Source organism: Aquarana catesbeiana, linkage group LG05, assembly GCF_042186555.1.
Source record: "Aquarana catesbeiana isolate 2022-GZ linkage group LG05, ASM4218655v1, whole genome shotgun sequence".
NCBI lineage: Eukaryota > Metazoa > Chordata > Amphibia > Anura > Ranidae > Aquarana > Aquarana catesbeiana.
Genome location: NC_133328.1, coordinates 500,250,050 through 500,272,999, shown reverse-complemented (window position 1 = coordinate 500,272,999; position 22,950 = coordinate 500,250,050). Strand labels below are relative to the sequence as shown.

Below are 22,950 nucleotides of genomic sequence, written 5' to 3'. Positions count from 1 at the left end.
GTGGAAGATGTACTAAAGATAAATACCACTTAAGAATGTCTAGGCAATGTGCATTCCAGTCCTCAAACATGACCCACTCCAGTATATACAAAACAAATTACTTCTGAAAATATATCTTCTTTTTGATTACCACCTCTTTAGCTATGTTATTAAACTCTTGCGGAGGGGTTACTTAAATGTCAGGTGAGCGCCAACTGAAAGACTGAAAGAGAAGGCGCAAAATGTTTCATACCTAATGAAGTAGCTCATGTTAGAAGGTCTCTGATCCTATCAATTTAATTTGTTACAACACTACAAAAATACATTTTGGTTTTGTAGCCTGTACCAATCCCTACTCCCTCTCTTACCTCTATTTGAGGGGTCTCTACACATTTCTTTTCAGCTGCAGCACTACTTTCACTTCAGATCTACAACTGTATGGCATTTTAAAAAGCCTCTGTTGAGGCACTCAGCCCAAACGGACTGTTTGCTCTGAACTGTGTCAAGTCTATGTAATCCACTCCAATATCCAACAAGGGGTTAACCCCCCTACTTAGACCTTCAAGTTCACTGCATACCCACAACTGGTGACTGTGGACGTCCATGTGGAGGGGGGATTTTTAGCCAGGGGTTACCCACCAGCGCTATTGTTGTTGTTTTTATACTCAATGTTGTTTTATTCATGTTCATAGTCTCATCTTGTTAAGTGTCACCCATACACATTTGATATCGCCAGGGAGTGGACCCCACCTGCGTGGTTCTACGCATATGGGCTCCCAGTCTCCCTGTTTTTTACTTATGTCTATATGCTCTTTTTTCAATAAAGGTTTTCTATTTTGATCATTATCACGTGGTCGCTTCTCCCTTCAGTTGGCTTTCCAGGGGGTCAAGGAGGGTTCCTCATCTTTTCCCTTCTTCCCCCCCCCCCCCTTACCCACCTCTTCTCTTTCCCTTCTTTTCCTTTCCCCTCCCCCCTCCTCCCCCCCCCCCCTTCTTAACCCCCTTCATATATTTTTTGAAACGTTACTGTATGTCCCCTCTGCTGATTTTTCTGTTTCTGTTTTTGACTGCTCTCAGGCTTGGCACTAAATATTAACAAGAAGGGGAACATTTCTTTAAAATAATATAAATACAATTGCCCGGATAAACCTACAATGCGAAAAAATATTTTTGCAAAAGCAAAATTAAACAGTGTATTAATATCCATGGGAAAAAATAGACTTAACATAAATATGAATAACTGAAGTGAGGCACTAGAGAATTACGTGTGCGTTAAATAATACATCCAGTATTTCATACAGTAAGCATGAGATAAAATTTAAAAAAAAACATTTAAGTGCCAACAACTCTTCTGGCAAACATCTAAACTGGCCAAGACAATGCCATATATCTGGACAGGAGTGTCAGAGTGGGGCTCCAATGAATAAATATATTTATTTTAAAACTCATGAGAAACAATGCAGATTTTTTTATTATGTATATAAAACTGTAATATATATATATATATATATATATATATATATATATATATACACATACACATATACATACATACACACACAGTATATATATTAAGACTACTAATCAAGTAACATGATTAAGGTTAAAAAATGTGGAAGATGTACTAAAGATAAATACCACTTAAGAATGTCTAGGCAATGTGCATTCCAGTCCTCAAACATGACCCACTCCAGTATATACAAAACAAATTACTTCTGAAAATATATCTTCTTTTTTGATTACCACCTCTTTAGCTATGTTATTAAACTCTTGCGGAGGGGTTACTTAAATGTCAGGTGAGCGCCAATTGAAAGACTGAAAGAGAAGGCGCAAAATGTTTTATACCTAATGAAGTAGCTCATGTTAGAAGGTCTCTGATCCTATCAATTTAATTTGTTACAACACTACAAAAATACATTTTGGTTTTGTAGCCTGTACCAATCCCTACTCCCTCTCTTACCTCTATTTGAGGGGTCTCTACACATTTCAGTACAAGGCCCACATCATATATTTTACAAATATTTGTTGGCCAAAGAAATCAGGTTATAAATAATGCATACAATTTAAATGCATGAATAAGCGCACCCCACCCCACCCTTGCATCCAGGAGTGCCCAGCAGAGTCCCCTCTTATATCTAGGAGTGCCCACGAGAGTCTCCCCTTACACCCAGGAGTGCCCAACAGAATCCCTCTTATATTTAGGAGTGCCCAGCAGAGCCATTGGCTCCCACTGCTGTCAATCAAAGTCAGTCAGGCAATGAAGAGAGAAAGGGACGTGGCTCCGTGTCTGAATCGACACACGGAGCTGTGGCTCGGCTCAGGTGCCCTCATAGCAAGCTGCAAAACCACTACACAGGGCAGGTAAGTATAACATGTATGTTATTTTTAACTAAAAGAAAACAAGACTTTAGTATCACTTTAAGGTGTCTCCACTCTGGTTAGAGGAGCAACTGAGACACCTATGCACAGCAGACATTTCAATAGTGTTAGATGCACTATTACACTGTATTTAGGTGGACTTGACTAACAAATTAAAGCTGAACTTCAGCTAATACTTTTTAACAGTTACAACAACAGTTTCTTTTACTTTTAAGATAAAGGTTTTACATAAATAAATAAAAGCTGACCATTGTAATCACCTTCCTCGATGATAAATGGTTTGAATCAACCTGCTGCTCGCTCCCAGCACAGTAACTAAAATGTCATGGAAATCTCCCAATGCATACTTGCACTGCAGCTAATCGCAGCTCATATGATATAAATGCCCACCTCCTGCCATTTAGATTCTCTTAATGAGCAGGAGGGCAGTGGTGGAGGTTTTAATTGGCTTCAAAAAAGGGTGGACTCGGGGGGCACAGAGCACTGCGCCGTGAGCCCACCCAGTTGTGTGACAATAGCAAATTAATATTCCTGCCGGGAGCAGGGGGGAGGCACAGAGGAGAGGATGCAGTAGGAAGCTACTGAACCTGCCCATGGCCTGGTTGTGTAAGTGCGTGGCTGATGGGCGGATGGACAGACGATCAACCAAATGCCGGGGGGTTTGACCGGCCAACCAACTGACCGGTCGACCGACTGACTGGGGGGTTAACGACTGATCACTCGTCCGCCCAATTGGGGGGGAGGGGTCGGGTGCTTTGTTTACCACCTCCCCAAAAAAATAGAGCACCAGCCGCCATTGCAATTGAGCCCTCTCCATATAAACCATGTTAAACAAATGATACTCTGGAAGGATCAGATGACTATTTCAGTAGAAAGCAAACCTAAAATAGCACCAGAGAAATATATACCAGAGTTTAGGATGTCTGAGACCCTGTCTGGTACTCAGATTCAGGAAGTGGGAGAGTGCTTGCAGAAAAATAAAGACATGTTTTCAGAATAACCTGGCCAAGCTAACGTAATGCACCGTGACATTGTGACCGAGCCTCATGTCAAAGTAAAGTCAAGACCTCGTCAGATACCTGAAGCCCAGGGAAATGCCATTTCAGAAAAGGTACAGAAAATGTTAGCATTATGAGCCATAGAGCAATCTAACAATAAGTGGGTAAGTCCTATAGTGCTCTCATCTAAACTGGATGACAGCCTGGGGTTTTGCCACAACTTCAGGAAACTAAATAGCATATCCAAATTTGATGTTTATCCCATGTCCTAGGTAAATGAATTGATAGACAGGATGGGTCCACCAACAGGGGAAAAATGTACAATTTTGAAATTAGTAGAATTATACAGATGGAGTATAATACATGAATTGGACAAAAAAAAGGGAATAAAGTCAAATCAACACCGATAAGTTATATAGCATTAAATGTAGCATATATTTAGCATATAAGACCAAATAGTTCACAATAAGAATGAAAATATAACAGTAAGGAGTCCTTGAGGAGAGTTTTTTTGTTAGTCAATTGTTGATAGATTAAAGCGGGGGTCCACCTATCTATCGTTTTTTTTTTTTTTGAGTTCATTCACAAACTTTTCTTCTCAGCATTACATACTCACATATTGTGTGTAATAAGTCCGCCTGTGTCAGATTTCGTCGGAAAGAATAACTTATATTATTCACTGCAGGCGGTTTCCATCTTCATTGTGGGCATTTGAAGCCCACAAGCATTTATTTCCTGGATGTGGTGAATGCTGTGCTCCCAGCATTCACCGCTCGTTCCTGCACATGCTCAGTGGCATCCTGGGAAGCCTGAGACTAGCTCCCAGGAGTCTGGGAGAGGCTAGAGACACGCCTACTCCCACGGGAGGAGAACCAGGAAGTGCAAAGAAGAATAGAAAAATAAAAGGTAATTACGGTGATTTAAATTTTTTTAAACGGCATGTCAGCATCTAGGCAAGGAAGAGAATACATACAGATATTGTTCAAAATTTGGGTGGAACCCCGCTTTAACACAGAAGGGTTGAAGAAGATCCAAGTAGTAAATTAAGTCAAGTGGATCAGAAATGTAAAAGTTTATAAATAAATTAATGAAAGAGAAAAGTAGCAAAGAGAAAGAAAGAAGAGGGTGGGGGGTGGGAAGAAGGGGATTGGAAAGTTAGGGATAAGGGAGAGGTAACCCCTTGTGGTTTCATTCTTGGTGATGGTGGTAGCTGTTAATACACTTGATCAGAGGGAAAGAAGGGAATGGTCAATATTCAAGTGTTTGCTATAGTTAAGACATAGTTCCCATATTTTGAGCTATTTAGTGTGGTTATTGTAGAGAATAGAGGTACATTTTTGTGGGTCATGCCCAAGATGCACTGTTTGACTTCAGAGAATTGTATTGATATCTGTTTCCAGGCTTTAGCTAGTGTTTGACGGGCCCCCAAGAAGCTAAATCTTACTAACTTTGGTTTAGAGTTATTTAGATGAGGGATAGGTTTGTGTAGGGGAGTCTTAAATACACATGGTGGGGTCTCCAGGGTTTATGACTTATAAATATATATATATATATATATATATATATTCCCAACTTTATGAGATGGGAGCGAGGGACAACTATTAGTAAAAGTATGTAGGCATAAGACACCCACCCAGACCACCCCCCCATGCTCCCTTACAGCAGAATTATACAAAAAAAAATTTCAAATATACCCACGGATAAAGTGTGCAATTTTTTATACATATAGATCAGACCAAAATGAGGGACAAATGAGGAGGAAAGAGGGACAGAGGGCCTTTGTTCCAAATCAAGGACGGTCCCTCGAAATCAGATAGAGTTGGGAGCTATATACATACAGAATATATATTCTGATTGTGTGTGTGTGTCCGATTTCCATTACATGGATCCCCATCGCAGATAAAAAGATGCCAGCAATAATCGCTCTCACAGATTTTTTTTTTTTTTTTACCAACCCAGACTCCAAAAGTGCTCTGTATATCCTATGTTGTTAGATTGTTGTATGATCTTGCTGGGATATTTAGTATCATGAAATATCTTGTTTGATGGCACACTATATACCGTAAATATATGAAAACTTTAGAACTGAAATAAATTGTGTTATTGAAGCAAAACAAAATCAAGTCAAGCGGCTGATTCAAAGTTTATTGAACTTGTCAGAAGCAAAGCATGAGAAAATGTGTATGCAGTATTTCTTACATTCTGGAACATATACGTATTTCAGGCTACATTTCTTTACATAATGCCGCACAGGATATTGTAAATATAAAATAGAAAAGTCTCATCTATCTTTTCACACTTCCCAGCAAATGATTTTGCTGCTGTGACAGAAGTTATAGTAGTTGAGACTACTGGGGTATACTGCCAACATCTCTGTATTTTTCACTTCATTCACCGTGGCCTCAGAATACCTCATATTAATTTCTATCTTAAGAGCTCTTCATCTGAATCCTGCCTTCCAGAGTCCAATTTAATCAGTCTCTTCTCCAGCCGCAAAGATATCAGATCTTTCCTAGTGATCATCCCCACTGCTCTGTTCTGAAGATCTACAACTGTCAGATGGCGCAGTCCCAGAGTTCGGAACACAACATAAGCCCGCTGCAGAGAGAAATGAGCTTGGACGCACACGGCTGACTTATTAATATATGGTTCCTGTGAAAAAAAAGCTCAATGTTAGGACATGTGATAGGTCTACATACGGCAAAACTGTTTAAAGGAGATTCAGAAATATGTTTGGAGCAAAACAGAATGCTAGACACGCCATATATATGATAATTGTAAATAACCCAGAGAGCTCCTCTAAATGCTACCTGGTTGTTTGAGGCTGAACTCCAGGAAGAAACCAATCGCACAAATTATCGCAGCTCTGTAATCATTAACCACTTTTAATATTTTTTGCTATTCAGCACTACGCTACTTTAACTGGCAATTGCATGAACATGCAACATTGTACACAAACTACATTTTTATAATTCTATTCACACAAATAGTAATAGTATTTATTCACAAAATAGATCTTTCTTTTAGTGGTATTTGATCAACCCTGGGTTTTGTATTTTTTGCAATATAAATGAAAAAAGACCAAACATTTTGGAAAAAAACATGATATTTTCTACTTTCTGTTATTTAACATCAAATTTCTTCATTAATTTAGGCCAAAAATGTATTCTGCTACATGACTTTGGTAAAAAAAAACAAAAAAAACAATGTATGTATAATAATTGGTTTGTGCGAAAGTTATAGCGTCTACACACTATGGTATATATACTGGAATTTACACAGCTATAATAATATACTGGTAATGATGGTGATCAGCGACTTATAGTAGGACTGCGATAGTGTGGTAGGCAATCTGGCACTAGCTGAGGCTGACTAACTGATATCAATAGTGACATTAATACAGTGGTCAGATATAATACTGTACACTGTACTAATGACACTGGCTAGGAAGGGGTTAACTTCACGGGGCATTTAAAGAGTTAACTGTGTGTGTGTAACAATGTGTAATGTGTGTAATATGTTCTGCTTTGACTTTACAATCTGTCTGTTTTTTCTCCCTGCAGACAGATCACTGATCCCTGTACACAGAGTTCTTTTTTTTTTTGTAAATTATGTTATAATATAATATATAATGTTTGGGGGTTCTAATTAATTTTGTAGCAAAATAATGATGATTTTTACATGTAGGAGAGGAATGTCAGATTTGGCCTGGGTGGGAAGTAGTTAAAGGAGTTCTATAGTTACAACGTACAATTTCATTTTATTATATCAGCATTGTAATAGCAATACAAAAAATAGTTATTTTTTTCCAACAAACTTGAAAAATCTCTTTTTATTTTGTGAGTTCCTCCTGTCTACTAGCCATCTCTTTCCACAATTTTCTGGATTCCCTACATGCTTTGCAACTTCTCCTTTGCTGTGTACTTTTAATTACCAAGGACTACATATCCCATGGTACCTTGCTGCCTGCAAGCAACGATTCCTATACTGCCTTGGCCTCTTGAAACTCCTCCTCTCAGCAACCCTGTAGTTCTCAAGGCAGGCTCTGTGAATTTTGTGACACAGCAGTGCCTACTCACAGGTCATAGTGAATACGTGTCACAGAATTCAAGGAAGTAAATAAGAGGGATTATTCACAAAGTAAGTTTACACTTCAAGATCATACAGATTAACAAGAGTAGGCTGGAAATAGTTAAATACAATGTGAAAATAAATATATAATTGTTTAAAATTTTGATTATAGTTATGCTTTAACAGTTTTGGAGGTAGCCAGCAAAGCAGAACAACCAAAACCAAAAAAGGTAAATAATAATATTCATGCAACATATCTATTCTATTGGTAGGAAAACCACCAAGGACATATCTTCTTTCAGACACCGTCTGGCCTCCTTCCACCACAATTTTCAACCTCTCACATAGAAAAGGTCATGTTGCGCTATATGGGTTATCCAAAGAAAAGGTAGTACTAAGTGCAGTGCGCAACTGTACAGTGAAAACTTCCAACTAAAGAACTTTAAAGAATTTTCACTTCCTGAAAATGACTTCTTGGAGTCAGAAAGTTCTTGTCACATCTGACCCTGCGTTTTGATTGCACTTTTTGGCCATCTTGTAAAAAGAGGGAATTTTCTAGGATGACATTTCGTTAGGTTGGAAGGTGTACACTTACTTTGCATAACCTACATAGCGCAGTATAACATTTTCGTTATGAAAGGTCAAACACTGTGATGAGTTGCTGTTCAAATTGTGGCTGGAAGCAGATGTATCTTTGGAGCTTTTTGTGATCAGATGTTTTGTTTCTTCATATTTGTATCTAAAATGATCACATACTGTAACCTGTAATTTCATGAATAAAATACTTCCAGTGTAAATAAATGAACACGTACTGTATGTCAAGCCAAATTGTTTTCTTAGTTATGGATAGAGCGGAGAACCGATTAGAACCGATGTCTGCTTTATGCAGCTAGCCAGGTCTAGAGTGATGGACACTACAACAGCAACATGAACTTAAATAAAAATGCTTTTCTTTAGTAATGTAGTGGATGGGTAGAACCCTTTTCAGATTTTTATGTCTGTCGGTGTCCCTGTTGCAGACTTTCCCACACTTCCTGTCTGGTGAAACCATTTTCAGCAGGACAGAAAAGGAAGGGTACATTTCTCTAATGGATTACCAGATAGCAGTAAAAATCCCACAGGAGTTCTAATCCTTTTCCACTCTGTCCAAAACTAGAAAAATTGGATTTTTTGTTCACTGTAAGACCCCTTTCACATTGGGGTGGTTATCAGGTGCTTTAGCGCTGGAAATAGCCTCTGCTAAGCGCCTGAAAACTGCCTCCCATTCATTCCAGTGTGACTTTTCACACTTGGGCGGTGCGCTTGCGGGACGTTAGAAAAAGTCCTGCAAGCAGCATCTTTGGGGTGGGTTGGGAGCACTCCCAAAATGCCCTGCCCATTGGAATGAATGGGCAGTGCTTTCAAAGCGCCTGATAGGCACTTTGAAAGCGCCGCAAAACGGGAGGTTTTAACCTCTTTTTTTGAGATTAAAAATGCCCTGCTAGTGGCCGAAAGTGGTGCAAAAACGGCGCTAAAGCGCCACTAAAACGAGGGGCGCTTAACCGCGAACACGTCCGCGGGTCCAGTGTGAAATGGGTCTCAAACTTTTTTTGGAGTTCCTTGGGGAACACAGAATTCGGAGTTAATTGAGTCATACTGCTGCCTACAAGAGCATAACTCAATTGTCTCTGGATCCTGTGTCCCTCAATGAACAAGAAAGAAAAAAAGTTGTTTGGCTTGACATACACTTTTAACTATGGTGTCCCAAGAACCCAGCACTTGCTTATATATGCATTTATGTTTCTGTGTGTGGCCACTATTGCATGCACACATACAAGAATGAAGCAGGAAAAATAAACCTAATCTCCCATGATACAGTGCATGCTTTCCCAGCTATGACCCAATCAATCAGCATGAGGTGGTAGAAGGAGTTGTACATAGCTGTTGTCTAAAACTTACATAGGCAGAAAATATGCTAGGAAAGAGGAGAGGAAGCTGCAATATGAATAGCCATATTGCAGCCAGTGACCTTAGCCTCACTGATCTACATGTACTCAAATCGGCTATCAACCCCAAGCTAAAGTACAAGAGCAGTCAAAATTAAAAGGAAATTAAACCAAAAACAAAAACAATATATCCCATATTCATTTAAACAGTTGTTAAAATATAGATGCAAGTGTAACAGTTAAAGTGGAACTTTAGTCAAAAAATTAAAGTGGAACTTTACTCATAAGAACTTGATAAAAAATAATGTTGTTAAGAAAGGAACATGTATTCCACATTAATAATTCTGCTACCAAAATTAGTGTGTGCTGTAATTTGCCTCCAGCATTGTTCCTTTTTCTTCTTGTCAGAGGCTGTCATTTTGCTGAAGCCCAGAGCACCTGAGCAGCAGTAAATTATAAAGCGGAACTAAACCCATCAATTTAACAGTTTCAAAAAACAGTTACATTCCTTGTGTCTCCAACCAAACTGTCAAACCATCAAATGGCTGGTGTCATAACTGATTACATGTGCATCACCATGGCAGTTGCAGATCAAACAGAATCAGCTTCCTTGGATGCAAAGCATATGACGGTTTAGTTCTGCTTTGAGCTGTTAGCAGATCGGCCTCTACAACTTAGCAGTGTCTAAAATTAGAGAGCAACTGAGCATGTGCAGAGAGGGTAAGTCAGAGTATTACTGGATTTTAAACAGTATAGGCACTTACATTTAATGTTTTACATAGCTAGGGGCCAGCCTGCAGTAATCTAGCAGGACTTAATTTTCTGACTAGTTCTACTTCAAGTTCTGCTAGATCACCTACTTAGTACTCAGTTATGACACCAGCCATTTTTATGGTTTGACAGTTGGTTGAAGACACAAGCAAATATGACAGTTAGCAATCCCAGCTTTTCAGGAATGTAACAGTTTTTTTTAAACCATTAAATCGACGGGTTCAGTTCTGCTTTATGATTTACTGCTGTTCAGGGGCTCTGGGCTTCAGCAAAATGGCAGCCTCTAGCAAGATGAATGTTCCTAGCTATGGGTATGGGTAAAGTTCTGCTTTAAACAAGATTCCCTGGATACTACATTATAGGCAACTATGCTAGAATTCACCTTATTGTATGGACAGCTGCTGCAACCTCTGATTGGACTGCATGAATATATATGAATATATGCATGTGACTGGGAAAGTATCATGTAGTTTTCAACAACATAATACAGTACTATGATGGTAATTTATGTGTGATTTTAATTATTATGGTCTTTGTAGGTTGTTACATTTTGCTACCCTGTTAAATGTATTTATAAAAAGAGTTTAGAAATAGTAATACCCCATAAATTGGACTGTGTACATTGCTACTATAGCATAGAGCTTCTCATCACAAGAATAAATGAAACCATACTTTCTATACTGAGATTCAAACTGGGAAAACGAGGTGCTGAAAGCGAGGTTTGTTAAACCATAGACCGCAGGCTTACCTTCAGCTATTGTGACTGGACCAAATCCAAGTATTAACATTGAGAATTAAATCAACCAACATTTTTTTTTATTTAGCTGCAGTATATTACATGCTTAAAATCTCTTTACAGTCTATTTCATTTCCTTGATAGTAAAGTATACTGTGCTGAGGAATGTGGGTGGCTGCGGGAATTCTGAAACCTGTTTAGTGTATATCCAGACAGCAATACTCATACTGCTGCATGTATCCACCTCTGACATTCTCATGTAAACAGACCCTGCAGAAAGAGATTTTCTCACACAAAAATATCTTCATTTACCCTCCAGATGTGCCATGAAAGTTACAAGTAGAGAGCTACACATATAATAAAAAATAAAGGGATTTTAATAGGGTTAAAAAAGAGCATCCTGTGACATTCACATGAATATAGTTTTACACACATCATTATCATAAAGATTGATTGAGAAACATGCTCAAAGACCAACTCCAGCCCATTTGGGCTTTTTTACACTTTTGGACCTCTGTCAGGTTTTAATGTTTTATTGCTTTCAGACATCTTGTCTTAGTGACAGGTGGTGACAGGAATAAAAAGTGATGGGAAATATTTTCAGTAACAACAAAAGCAGGATTTATGTAGTTATGGTAAAATCCATTTCCTGAAGTTCATTTAACCACTTCAGCTCCAGAAGATTTACCCCCTTTCATGACCAGGCCGTTTTTTTGCGATATGACACTGTGTTCCTTTAACTGATAATTGCGTGGCCGTGCAACGCTGTACACAAATATAATTTTTTTTCCCACAAATAGAGCTTTCTTTTGGTAGTATTTGATCACTTCTGCGCTTTTTATTTTTTGCGCTATAAACAAAAAAATGACTGACAAGTTTAAAAAAAAAAAAAAAACATAATTTTTTAGATTCTGCTACAGTGCCCTGAAAAACTATTCCTACCTCTTGAAAGGTGGCACATAATTGTGAAGTGGAAGGAAAATGATAAATGGTTTTCAACATTTTTTACAAATAAATATGTGAAAAGTGTGGCGTGCATTTGTATTCAGCCCCCCTGAGTCAATACTTTGTAGAACCAACTTTCGCTGCAATTACAGTCTTTTTGGGGATGTCTCTACCAGCTTTGCACATCTAGAGAGTGACATTTTTTCCCACTATTCTTTGCCAAATAGCTCAAGCTCTGTCAGATTGGATGGAAAGTATCTGTGAACAGCAATTTTTAAGTCTTGCCACAGATTCTCAATTGGTTTTAGGTCTGGAATTTTAGGTCTGGACTTTGACTGGGCCATTCCAACACATGAATATGCTTTGATCTAAACCATTCCATTGTAGCTCTGGCTGTATGTTTAGGGTCGTTGTCCTGCTGGAAGGTGAACCTCCACCCAAGTCTCAAGTCTTTTGCAGACTCTTAACAGGTTTTCTTCTAAGATTTGTGTTCAGGGTGATGTGCAGCATTAGTTTTCCGTCACACATAGAATTTTGCTTTTATGCCAAAAAATTATATTTTGGTCTGATCTGACCAGAGCACCTTCTTCCACAAGTTTGCTTTCTGCTGGTCTATCACATAAGTTTTTGGTTGTAACATGACAAAATGTGGAAAAGTTCAAGGGGTATGAATACTTTTTCAAGGCACTGTATAAAACACGTCCAATAAAAAAAATTTTGAAAATCTAATATCCTCATCAAGTTAGGCCAATATGTATTCTGCTACATGTTTTTGGTAAAAAAAAATCCCAATAAGCTTATATTGATTGGTTTGTGCGAATAGTGTCTACAAACTATATTATTTATTTTTACGATATTTTTTTTTTTACTAGTAATGGCAGTGATTAGCGACTTATAATGGGACTGTGACATTGTGGCAGACAAATCGGACTCTAAGTGATACTTTTTTGGGGACCAGTGAAACCAATACAGTGATCAGTGCTAAAAATGTGCACTGTCACTGTACTAATGACACTGGCAGGGAAGGGGTTAACATCAGGGGAGATCAAATGGTAAATGTGTCCCTAGGGAGTGCTTTGTAACTGTGTGGGGGGTGTTTGTACTGTAGGAAGACAGATATCCATGTTTTTGCTTAAGAGAAACACAGGAACTCTATCTCGTCACAGAACGGTGATCTGCCTTGTTTACATAGGCAGACCGCCGTTCTGCCTCTGTTGGAAACGATCCGCAGGTCCCAGCAGACATCGGGTCCCGGACCTACTGATTGGCTCCCGCTTTGTCCAATCACAGCGGGAGCAGTTCACCGGCAGACCCAGAAGCACGAGATCACGTACATGTACGTGATTTCACACAGAAGAGCCGCCACCCTGCAGTATATGTTGGTGGGGCAGTGGGCAAGAGGTTAAGAACAAAGAATTTAGTTATTCTGAGACAACTGGGTTATACTGCTGACTCAAGAGGAATTGGACACTGGCAAACCAAAACTGCTTCAGTTTTGCAGAAAAGCAGTATTAGAAAAACAGAGAAAAAGAAGAACAATGTCCTCATTAAAGTTAAAGGCCAAAACCACATTAGGAAGGAAGGAGGCTCTAGGCATCAGCACCACCTTATACCTATGTAGGACTAAATAGGGTTTTTTGCAGTACAAGACTGCCAACTTAGATACACTCCTTGCAGAAGTGATGGCAACAAGGAAGGCAACCTTCTGAGTAAGCATGAACAAAGGAATATCCAAGATAGATTCAAATGGTTGTTTTTTGAGGAGCTTAGAGAAATAGATTCAAAACTCATGGTGCCACAGGTTGCATAAGAGGGGCTACACGAGAGACACCCTGTAATTATAATGGGAGGACAGAGGTTTTTCAAATAAAATTGCCAGATTTGTCTCTTGATTGTGATGGTGCTCAAGGCCAAATGTTGATCCAGGCCTAATTATAGATATGCTGTTAAAACCAGTGAACATGAAGAAGGTTGGTAAACCAATTCTTGAGACAGGAAATCTGGTTTATCTGGAAGAGCTCATGGAGTGTCTTCCAGAAGTTTGATTAGGTTAGAGTACCTGGGCCAGCCCAGAGCTATGAAGATCCTTGGAATGCCCACCAACGCTATTCTGTTTAGTTGTCGAGGTAGGAAGGACATTCAATGAAGGAATGCATAGATTAGGTTGTTGTATATCCACTCAGTCACCAGAGCATTCACTGCTTACAGTAGAGGATCTCTGCATCTGGAGACAAACCTGTCCAGTTTGTTGCTAAACCTGAAGGCCAGCACATCCACATCTGATGTCCCCCCACCTGGGACACAGGTCCTGATCTGGAGGTGAGATTGCTCCAGCGACCAAGTCCTCAGCACTGACAAGTGGTCTAGGACTCCTTCCTATCCTTTCAGGCTGGCATCTGTTTTTAACATTTTGCATGTTAGATGAAGGAAGGATTTCCCTCATTCCAAAGCTAGAATCCTGAGCCACTAGGCCAGAGATAGTCTAATCTTCTGCGCCATCTGAGTCAGTTTGTATAAAGACTGAATCATTTGGCCTATGATGACAGAATATTGTGTTGTAAGGGTCTGGAGTGGAACTGAGTGAATTGAACTGCCTCAAATGAGATGACACTCAAGCCAAGGGTTCAAGTCTGGAAGCATGGAGATGGAAGTTTTTTGGGGGAAAGAAAAACCCTGGAATGAACCATATCCAGGATGAGACCCAGATTCTTGAAGCAATGTGTCAGTTCCAGGACTGATTTGTGAAGGTTCAGGGGCCAACTGAACCTTTTTAAAGTCTGGACTGTCTGCATCACCTTGTGGGGCATAATGTGTGCCGATTGTTCCCTCAATAGGAGATCATCCAGATATCCCAAATGGGAATACTATGGGAGCATAGTAAGGCTAGTATGGTTGCCAATATCTTAGTGAACAGTTGAGGTGCAGACAACAGACCAAATGGAAGGGCCACAAACTGGTATTGTTGAGTGTCCACAGCAAAATGGATTTAATGTTTATGTGGTGTAAAGATGGAAACAAATACACATCTTTGATGTTCACAGAGGCTAGAAAATCTCTCTGATGGCAGGAGGCTATGAAAGACTTGGTGGATTTCATGCAAAATGTTTGGACCCAAATGAAGACATTTAAAGCCTTCAGATCCAAGATTGGGCCCCTTTTGGTTTGGCAACAGTACACAGGTTGAACTAAAAACCCTGAAACCTTTCTGCTACCATAGGAAAAATGGTGATTATGTTCTGTTTTAAAAGATCTGGCAGATCTGGAAGACCAGCATGGAGGTTTGCTAGTCTGGGGAAAGAAACGGGCAGGTTGGATAGCACAAAGCAAGGTGGAAGCAGAGAGTACAACTCTAGCCTGTAGCCCATGGACACCACTTCTCTTTAACTCCTCTCAGTTCCTCAGCACGGTTAACCATTTCTATAGAAACTGGTACCAAAAAGTGTAGTAGCTCCTGATGCTCTGCCTACACTCTCAGATGCTGTACTCAAACCTGAAAATGTGCCATGGCTTTGGACCAATAACAAAGCTCTGGGGTTAATTAACACAGTACACAAAGGCCTGAAAAGTGCCACAAACAGAGCCCATTGCCAAGATCACATTCCAGACAAGCCCTGCAATCTTCAGTACAGTGAAGTCCATGTACAGCTAATGCTGAAGATATGCCAATCCAGATAAAGAGACTAAGGCCAGCACCTTTTTATTTTCTTAAAGAGAAAGCTGTCCATCCTCCTAGGACACTGAAGCATGCTGGAGTGTGGCAGAGGTGGAGTGGGAGGGGTATACCTGGCTGGCCAACAGCTTTTTTGTTTTCCAGTGTCCAATTTCTCCTGAGGGTTGCAATATAACCCAGTTGTATTAGGATAACTGCATTCTGTGTCCATTAAAGCTGAACTGCAAGGATAAGGATTATACAAAAAAAAAAAAATACTTGCAACCAGGCCCTGGTGCTCTGGCCACCCGGCTCAGAAGGAAAGGATCCCAGCCAGGGATCAGGGAGGCCCTTCATGGTTTCTTGCACTGGGGCCCTGAAGGTTCTAGTTACACCACTGGTGATAAGAGATCTGAGAGCTGATTGGAGGGAAGGGACACACTCCCCCTTCACACAGTACACAGGAACAGAGCTGAGGCTGTCAATCAGCTGGAGATCCCTCCCTGTCACCATTTCTCTCTTGGTGTCAGGAAAACTTGTCAGAAGTGATTCATGCTGATAGCAGAGGAACAAAGCAGTAGACAGAAATGACACTAAGTGCTCTTAACTGAAACAAGTTCACACTATAGAGAGATATGTTTTGTTCATATTTCACGTCTGAGGTTTACAACCACTTTAAGAGGGGCGATCGAAGAGGGCGGTAAAAATGCAGCTCAACTGCCTGTTTTTACACCTCTGGACTACAAGTGTAAACGAGCCCCAAGGAATTCCAAATGGCAATTACAAAGGACATTGTTAAGAGTAAAAAGATCATCATAAAGTAGTTATTGGAAACAAAAATGGAAGAGATGCATACTATTCACATATTTATTAAACAGCCGGAAATGACATGGAAATGATATATGATCCGCAGACCATGTATCGCAGTATCAATCTGGAATGCATTTTAATAGAAACACAAAAACTTCTCTAGACTTCTTTGTTGTATTTTCTTGCTGGCTCATTTTATCAACATCTGTTCTGTTTATACAATATGAATTAAAACCCAGGAATGCTGTTTGTACTGTGCTACTTTTGTTGAAAATGTAAAGTCTCAGTATTGGCAATGTTTATGTAAATCAGTGCGGCTGACACAGCCATCATAAACAAATGATTTAAATATAACAAACACATTGTTCACAGAGGAAATGTTTGTTTTTCTATTTGGCTCTGTCCTTACCAGATTGATGAAGAGTTGCTGATACTGAGGGTCTGCAGAGTATTTGTTCAGCAATGTGTTCATCCGAGCCTCATCAGGAAGCTTTTCCACCGTTACCTGGAAGAGACCGCATAATGTAATGCACTTAAAAAAACAAAAGATGCAGTCCCAGGCATTCAAAACATATGATCACGCTACAAAAGATAAATGGCCGTTCACAATTACTGCTGATGAGCCTGAATGATCCCGGACATAGTTATAGAGAACAGGGACCTTTCATTGTCTCAGCAGGTGTTATGGAGCTGGATAAACAATCTTTAAAACTAAAGAAAGAGTAGACAAATTGCTAGCGTCATCCCACCGCGGTTTTGATATGTTCAGAGGACTAACACCTGTTACCACAATGTGATAGTACTCGCAGCATGCCATTATACTCGAATAGTCAGGCCCCAATTCACGGTGCGACCTTAAAGAGCGCTTTCCTGTCTTAGCAAAAAAAAAACTGAAGGACGTCTTTTAAGTAGATCCTACTGTGTGCTATCTGATGGTCTTACTGTGAAGCTGTAAAACGTTATAAACATACATCAGCCACAAGAAAAGTTTTTAAACTACAGTTTAATATCAAAGTGATTAAAGTTTCCTTACCGAAGACCTCACTTCAGCAAACTGGAATGTATTTCAAGTTAAGGAAGCCAGACAATCGCTGTATAGAAGTTGTATTGTGTCCATTGCTCTCCTTAGCTTAACTACTTAAGGACCGGAAGAATTAACAAGTTTTTTTCTTCTAATTTCACTTTCAGTGATAATGGTAAACACAGGAACACAGACATCATTAAAAACCTTACAGATGTTGTAATCCCTCCCTACTCTATCCAAAAGTAAAAAAAAAAAAAAAAGTTTTGCCTTTAGGTATAATTTAACTATTTTAATCCTTATGCAGCTAGCATTAGTAAATAGATAGTCTGTCTTTTTGTTTTTTGTTTTTTTTTGCAAACATCTTAATCATTTTTTTCAAAAAATTTTCTTTACAAAAACAAACATTAACCACTTAAGGACCGGAAGGATTTGCCCCTTAATGACCAGGCCATTTTTTGCAATACGGCACTGCATCGCTTTAACTGACAAATGCGTGGTCGTGCGACGCTGTACCAAAACAAAATTGATGTCCTTTTTTCCTCACAAATAGAGATTTCTTTTGGTGGTATTTGATCACCTCTGTGGTTTTTATTTTTTGCGCTATAAACAAAAAAAGAGCAACAATTTTGAAAAAAAAAGCAATATTTTTTACTTTTTGCTATAATATCCCCCCAAAAAATATAAAAATACAAATTTCTTCCTCAGTATATTCTTCTACATATTTTTGGTAAAAAAAAAAAAAAAATGCAATAAGCACATATTGATTGGTTTGCACAAAAGTTATAGCATCTACAAAATAGGGAATAGATTTATGGCATTTTTATGGCATTTTTATTATTATTTTTTTTTTTACTAGTAATGGTGGCGATCTCCAATTTTTTGCAGGACTACGACTATAAAAATGCACTGATTACTGTGTAAATGTCACTGGTAGGGAAGGGGTTGACACTAGGGGTCAATCAAGGGGTTAAATGTGTTCCCAGCTACGTGTTTCTAACTATATGGGGACGTGACTTACTAGAGGAGGAGCCAGATTGCTGTTCCTACTTAGTAGGAACACACAATCTGTCTCTCCTCTCCTGACAGAAGTGTGTTTACACATACATCGCTGTTCTGGCTCTTGTGTCTGCGATCGTACGTGGCCGGCGGACATCGCGTGTTCCCCACCATGCAGCCGACGTACAGCTATGGCAATTTGCAGGAAACGTGCCAACCTGCCACAGTATAACGACGGTGGCTGGTCGGCAAGTGATTAAAGTGGAACTTCACGCTCCCTACGCCATTTTTTTTTAAACCTCCTCTTACCTGGTTGCAGGTCCTGTACATTTAAGGTACTCACCCGCCCAGCGGATTCAGCCTTGTCCTGCTGAGATCCGCATCTTCTCTGCACCCCCCTCAGTCCCACGCAGCCATCTTCTGCTTGCCCCCCCTTCTTTCCCAAAGAAGGACTATACCTCCTAGGATATGAGACGTACATGTCTCAGGAGGCAAAGTGCACATCATTCGCCTAGACAAATTATGTGCACGAAGAGGCAGGCTAGGCCTATTTTTCCAAAAGAATAAATATATAATGGACAAAAAAAATGCCCACTCTCTGCAGCAGAGGAGAGGAGGGGTGTGTGGGAGGCAACATGCCGTAGGGGGTGAAGTTCTGCTTTAAGCTGGCCCCAGATGGATAGTAATTTGGACACTTCAGCAGGGAACGGCCAAATTTCAATCCATCCATGGCAGTTGCGGCTGGTTCAAAAGGGATGCAGGGGCGCCGCCCCCTAATCTCTAAGCGACGAGCCCACCCACTTGTGACATTAGCGAATCAACATTCGTTATTGTCTTCCTGCTTCTCCTCCCGGCCAATCAGGACAGGAAGCAGGTCCTAAGACCGGATTGGCCAAGAGGAGAAGAGACCGGATTGGCCAGGAGGAGAAGCCGGGGAAGCCACCGAAGCCGCCTGGGACCTGGATGGGGTAAGTGCGGGGCTGGTGAGTGGGCGGGGCCGGCTGGCGAGCAGCCGGTTGGGTGAGGGGTCTGTTTGCCACACCCCACAAAAAAATGGAGCAACAGCCGTCACTGATCCATGGCTATTTCCACTCGACAGAAGTCTTTCTAACGATCAACTTCTTTTGAACGGAAATGTTGGAAAATGTTCATTCAATCAGCTGCTGCAGCGCTGATCAGTGTTTTCTAAAAGAGCAGGAGTCCCCGCTATAATAGCAAAGCAGAGAGGATTCCTCCATCCACCTTCCATGTGTGGATGAGAGAATGTTTGTTGTTTTTTCAATCAGCTGACCCATCTAGGGGCAGCCTTAAGCCGGCCATAGATGGTATGAATCTCCACCAGTCTCTGCTAAACCGGTCAAGATTTGAACCGTCTATGGGCAGGCTGGATGTACCCAGGTCGATCAATTTATCAACTTTGGTACAACCAGCATGTCGGATCTTTGGAATGTGATTATTGCCAGCTGCTATAGACAATAGCAATAATCACTGTGTTCTCTCAGCAGTTACTGCTCCCCACACCCCCCTGCCAGGAGAACACAATAGCTCCACGGGAGGGATTGCCCCATCAACACTGACTATGTTGATGGAGGAATCAAGTGATTTTCTTTGCCTCAACCCATGGTTGCAGAAAAGAAAATCGCACCATCTATAGCCTGCCTTACAGGCTTGCTCGCAGTTCATGTAGAGGACTGTAGTGAATGGGTGGATCATGCCAAAATACAATCGTTGGAAAATAAGGATATTTACCAGCCTTTACATCTTTGCACCTTGGTATAGTGATCATTGTGATTATTACTCATAATCAGCCAAGAATTCCTGGCCAACATTTTGCAGGATTTCTTTTTCAAAGTAAAGTGATGAGGGATTCTGCAAGGTCCCGAAATGTCAGCCAGTGATGCCTGTTGCTATATGTGAATAAAGGACCAGATTTTTACCATACCAAGGTGTGCTGGTGAAGATCCCTATTTTCCATAGAATCACTACATGGCAAAACATTTTCTTTGGCTAACACAACCAGCCACCTTTTACATTCTTCTAGCCACTTCCTGTGTCAGATTTAGATTCCTGAGAAATATGGACACAAGCCTTTCGTATTTTAATAGTTTTTATCTTCCATAGGTCAAAAACATAGGTCAAGACAAAAACCCACGCTCTAGGCTGTGCACGCACGCATAAGTCTTGGACGTATGTTGTGTTAAAGAGGACCTTGATTGTTCAAGCTGTACAAAAAAATGTCAGGCAAAGGTCAAGGAACTAGCCACCAGTATTGCTTAGAATGCTTTGTTCTGCACAGTGGAGTTGATTTACTAAAGGCAAAAAGACAGTGCACTTTGCAAGGGAGGTGACACTTTGCAAGATAATTTTCCCCAGAGCTTCCTGAATGAGGTGAAGCTCTGCTGACTTCCATCATCCATTGTGTACAAGCAACAATGCAGTGTTTTTTCCCTTGCATGTTATTGGGTATTCTTTGCAAAGTGAAATTTCACCAAATTCACTGAGCTCTGAGGAAAATTCCCTTGTACAGTGCAACCTCCCTTGCAAAGTCACCAGCCCATTTTCCTTTAGTAAATCAACCCCTGTGTCTCTGTGTGAATGCAGCCATATTGGTAGAGGAGCACGGCTTCCTCATATCAGAGCTGCCCAGCGAATGACTTGTGGTCTAATTACTAGTGGGGTAACAATTAAGAAGCACATCATGTAGAGAATTAATCCATGAATAGCAGGGAGATGCCTGCACTGTCCACAGGTACGTCTTGCCCCAACAAGGAGAACAGTAAACAGAATTGCAATGGCATCACCAAATCTCATTCCAAATCATGTGGGACTAGTAGTCAGAAGGAGCAGTGTCTTGGATTATTTCAAACTGTAGATATAGATCTATAAGGCTCAAGGCATGCGATGTACACTTCAATTTTTGGGGAAGAATTGCAGGCAAGAGGCACATTTTCAAGGTACTGCTTATTCAAAACTAACCTTTCTAGATGCTATAAGTGAGCAAATCTTCACTTTTGCAGTTCAGATCCACTTAAACTCTAATGCCGCGTACACACAGTCGGATTTTCCGACGGGAAATGTTTGATGGGAGCTTGTTGTCGGAAACTCCGACCATGTGTAGGCTCCATCGGACATTTTCCATCAGAATTTCCGACAAACAAAATTTGAGATCTGAATCTCAAATTTTCCGACAACAAAACCTGTTGTCGGAAATTCCGATCATGTGTACACAATTCCGAAGCACAAAATTCCAGGCATGCTTGGAATCAAGCAGAAGAGCCGCACTGGATATTGAACTTCATTTTTCTTGGCTCGCCGTACGTGTTGTACGTCACCGCGTTCATGACGTTCAGAATTTCCGACAAGATTTGTGTGACCGTGTGTATGCAAGACAAGTTTGAGCCAACATCCGTTGGAAAAAAAAACTTGGATGTTGTTGTCGGAATATACGATTATGTGTACGTGTTAGGCTTAATGTACACGGGACGTTTTACAACCTCCCCTGACAGATTCAACTCGACAGATAGTAAACGACATTTAAAAACATCAGTTTTGCCACATTTACATGCCGCGTTTAGCCGATTTTAGAAGCGTTTTTTTTTTCAAAATAGTAAAAAATGAAAACCGCCAACTAAATGCGAGTTACCGGTTTTACAAGCTGTTACAGGCTTTTGCCGTTTCAAATGCCTCTGAACATCCATCCTGAACGCATTTTTTTGCTTTCCAAAAAATGCTTCTAAACTCAACTGCTTAGAAATGACCATAAACGACCCTGTGTACATGTACTGATAAGATAACAGAGGAGAGTACAGGGGCAGCTGAAAAAAATTCCCTACTGCTCCTGAACGTCCGTTTACCAGCAGCGGTGTACATGAAGCCTTAAAGGGTTTCATTTAATTGGCTTGGATGACAAAATGCAGGTTAAGAACAGGTTTTTGAGGCACACCCGGTGTAGAAGTAAGTTACAACTGAGGTTGGTTTTTAAGGCCCCTTTCACATGGACGTTCCGATCGGGTCCGCCTGTCAGTTTTATAGGCGGCCCTAACCGGAACCTCCATTCTTCTCTATGGAATTGTGGTTGTAAATGGACATGTGTCCATTTACACCCGCCTACATCCAATCCGATCTGATTTGCCAAAAACAGAAGGATGATGATACGTTCACCATCCCTCTGGCGTATTGGATGGCAGTTGGGTGTAAATGGACAGGCGGTTTGTTTACATCTGGGGGCCCATACAGGAGAGTGGTCTGTGTCCATGTCCTCTCTGTATGAGCAGACCAGACATGGACCTGTCATTCACCTGCTCAGCAGGGATCAGCGAAGAGATCTCTGCTGAGCAAGTGGATTGCACCCGCAGTCAACCCCATGTGAAAGGGGCCCTAGAGGTTTATTGAAAAGCTTAGTCCACAGGTAAGAAGTCTGTATGAGCAGACCAGACATGGACCTGTCATTCACCTGCTCAGCAGGGATCAGCGAAGAGATCTCTGCTGAGCAAGTGGATTGCACCTGCAGTCCACCCCATGTGAAAGGGGCCCTAGAGGTTTATTGAAGGGCTTAGTCCACAGGTAAGAAGTCAACATGTTTCAAGGGAACCATGTCCCCTTCATCAGGGCTAATGTACAGAGAAAATTAAGACAAGTAGACGACCAATAAGTAACAATTGCTTTAT

General features: G+C 40.6%; 1 protein-coding gene across 2 annotated transcripts in view; it reads right to left on the bottom strand.

Annotated features, from left to right (window-relative positions):
* Positions 1 to 5,487: 5,487 nt before the first annotated feature.
* LOC141145159 (chloride channel protein C-like) overlaps positions 5,488 to 22,950 on the bottom strand; it is a 225,666-nt gene continuing 208,203 nt past the window's right edge. For both annotated transcript variants that reach the window (XM_073631572.1, XM_073631571.1), the window contains exons 17-18: positions 16,673 to 16,768; positions 5,488 to 6,008 (exon numbers count right to left, since the gene is read on the bottom strand). In XM_073631572.1, the coding sequence (XP_073487673.1) occupies positions 5,781 to 6,008; positions 16,673 to 16,768 (324 nt within the window). In that variant the 3' untranslated portion in view covers positions 5,488 to 5,780. The remainder of the gene's footprint in view (positions 6,009 to 16,672; positions 16,769 to 22,950) is intronic.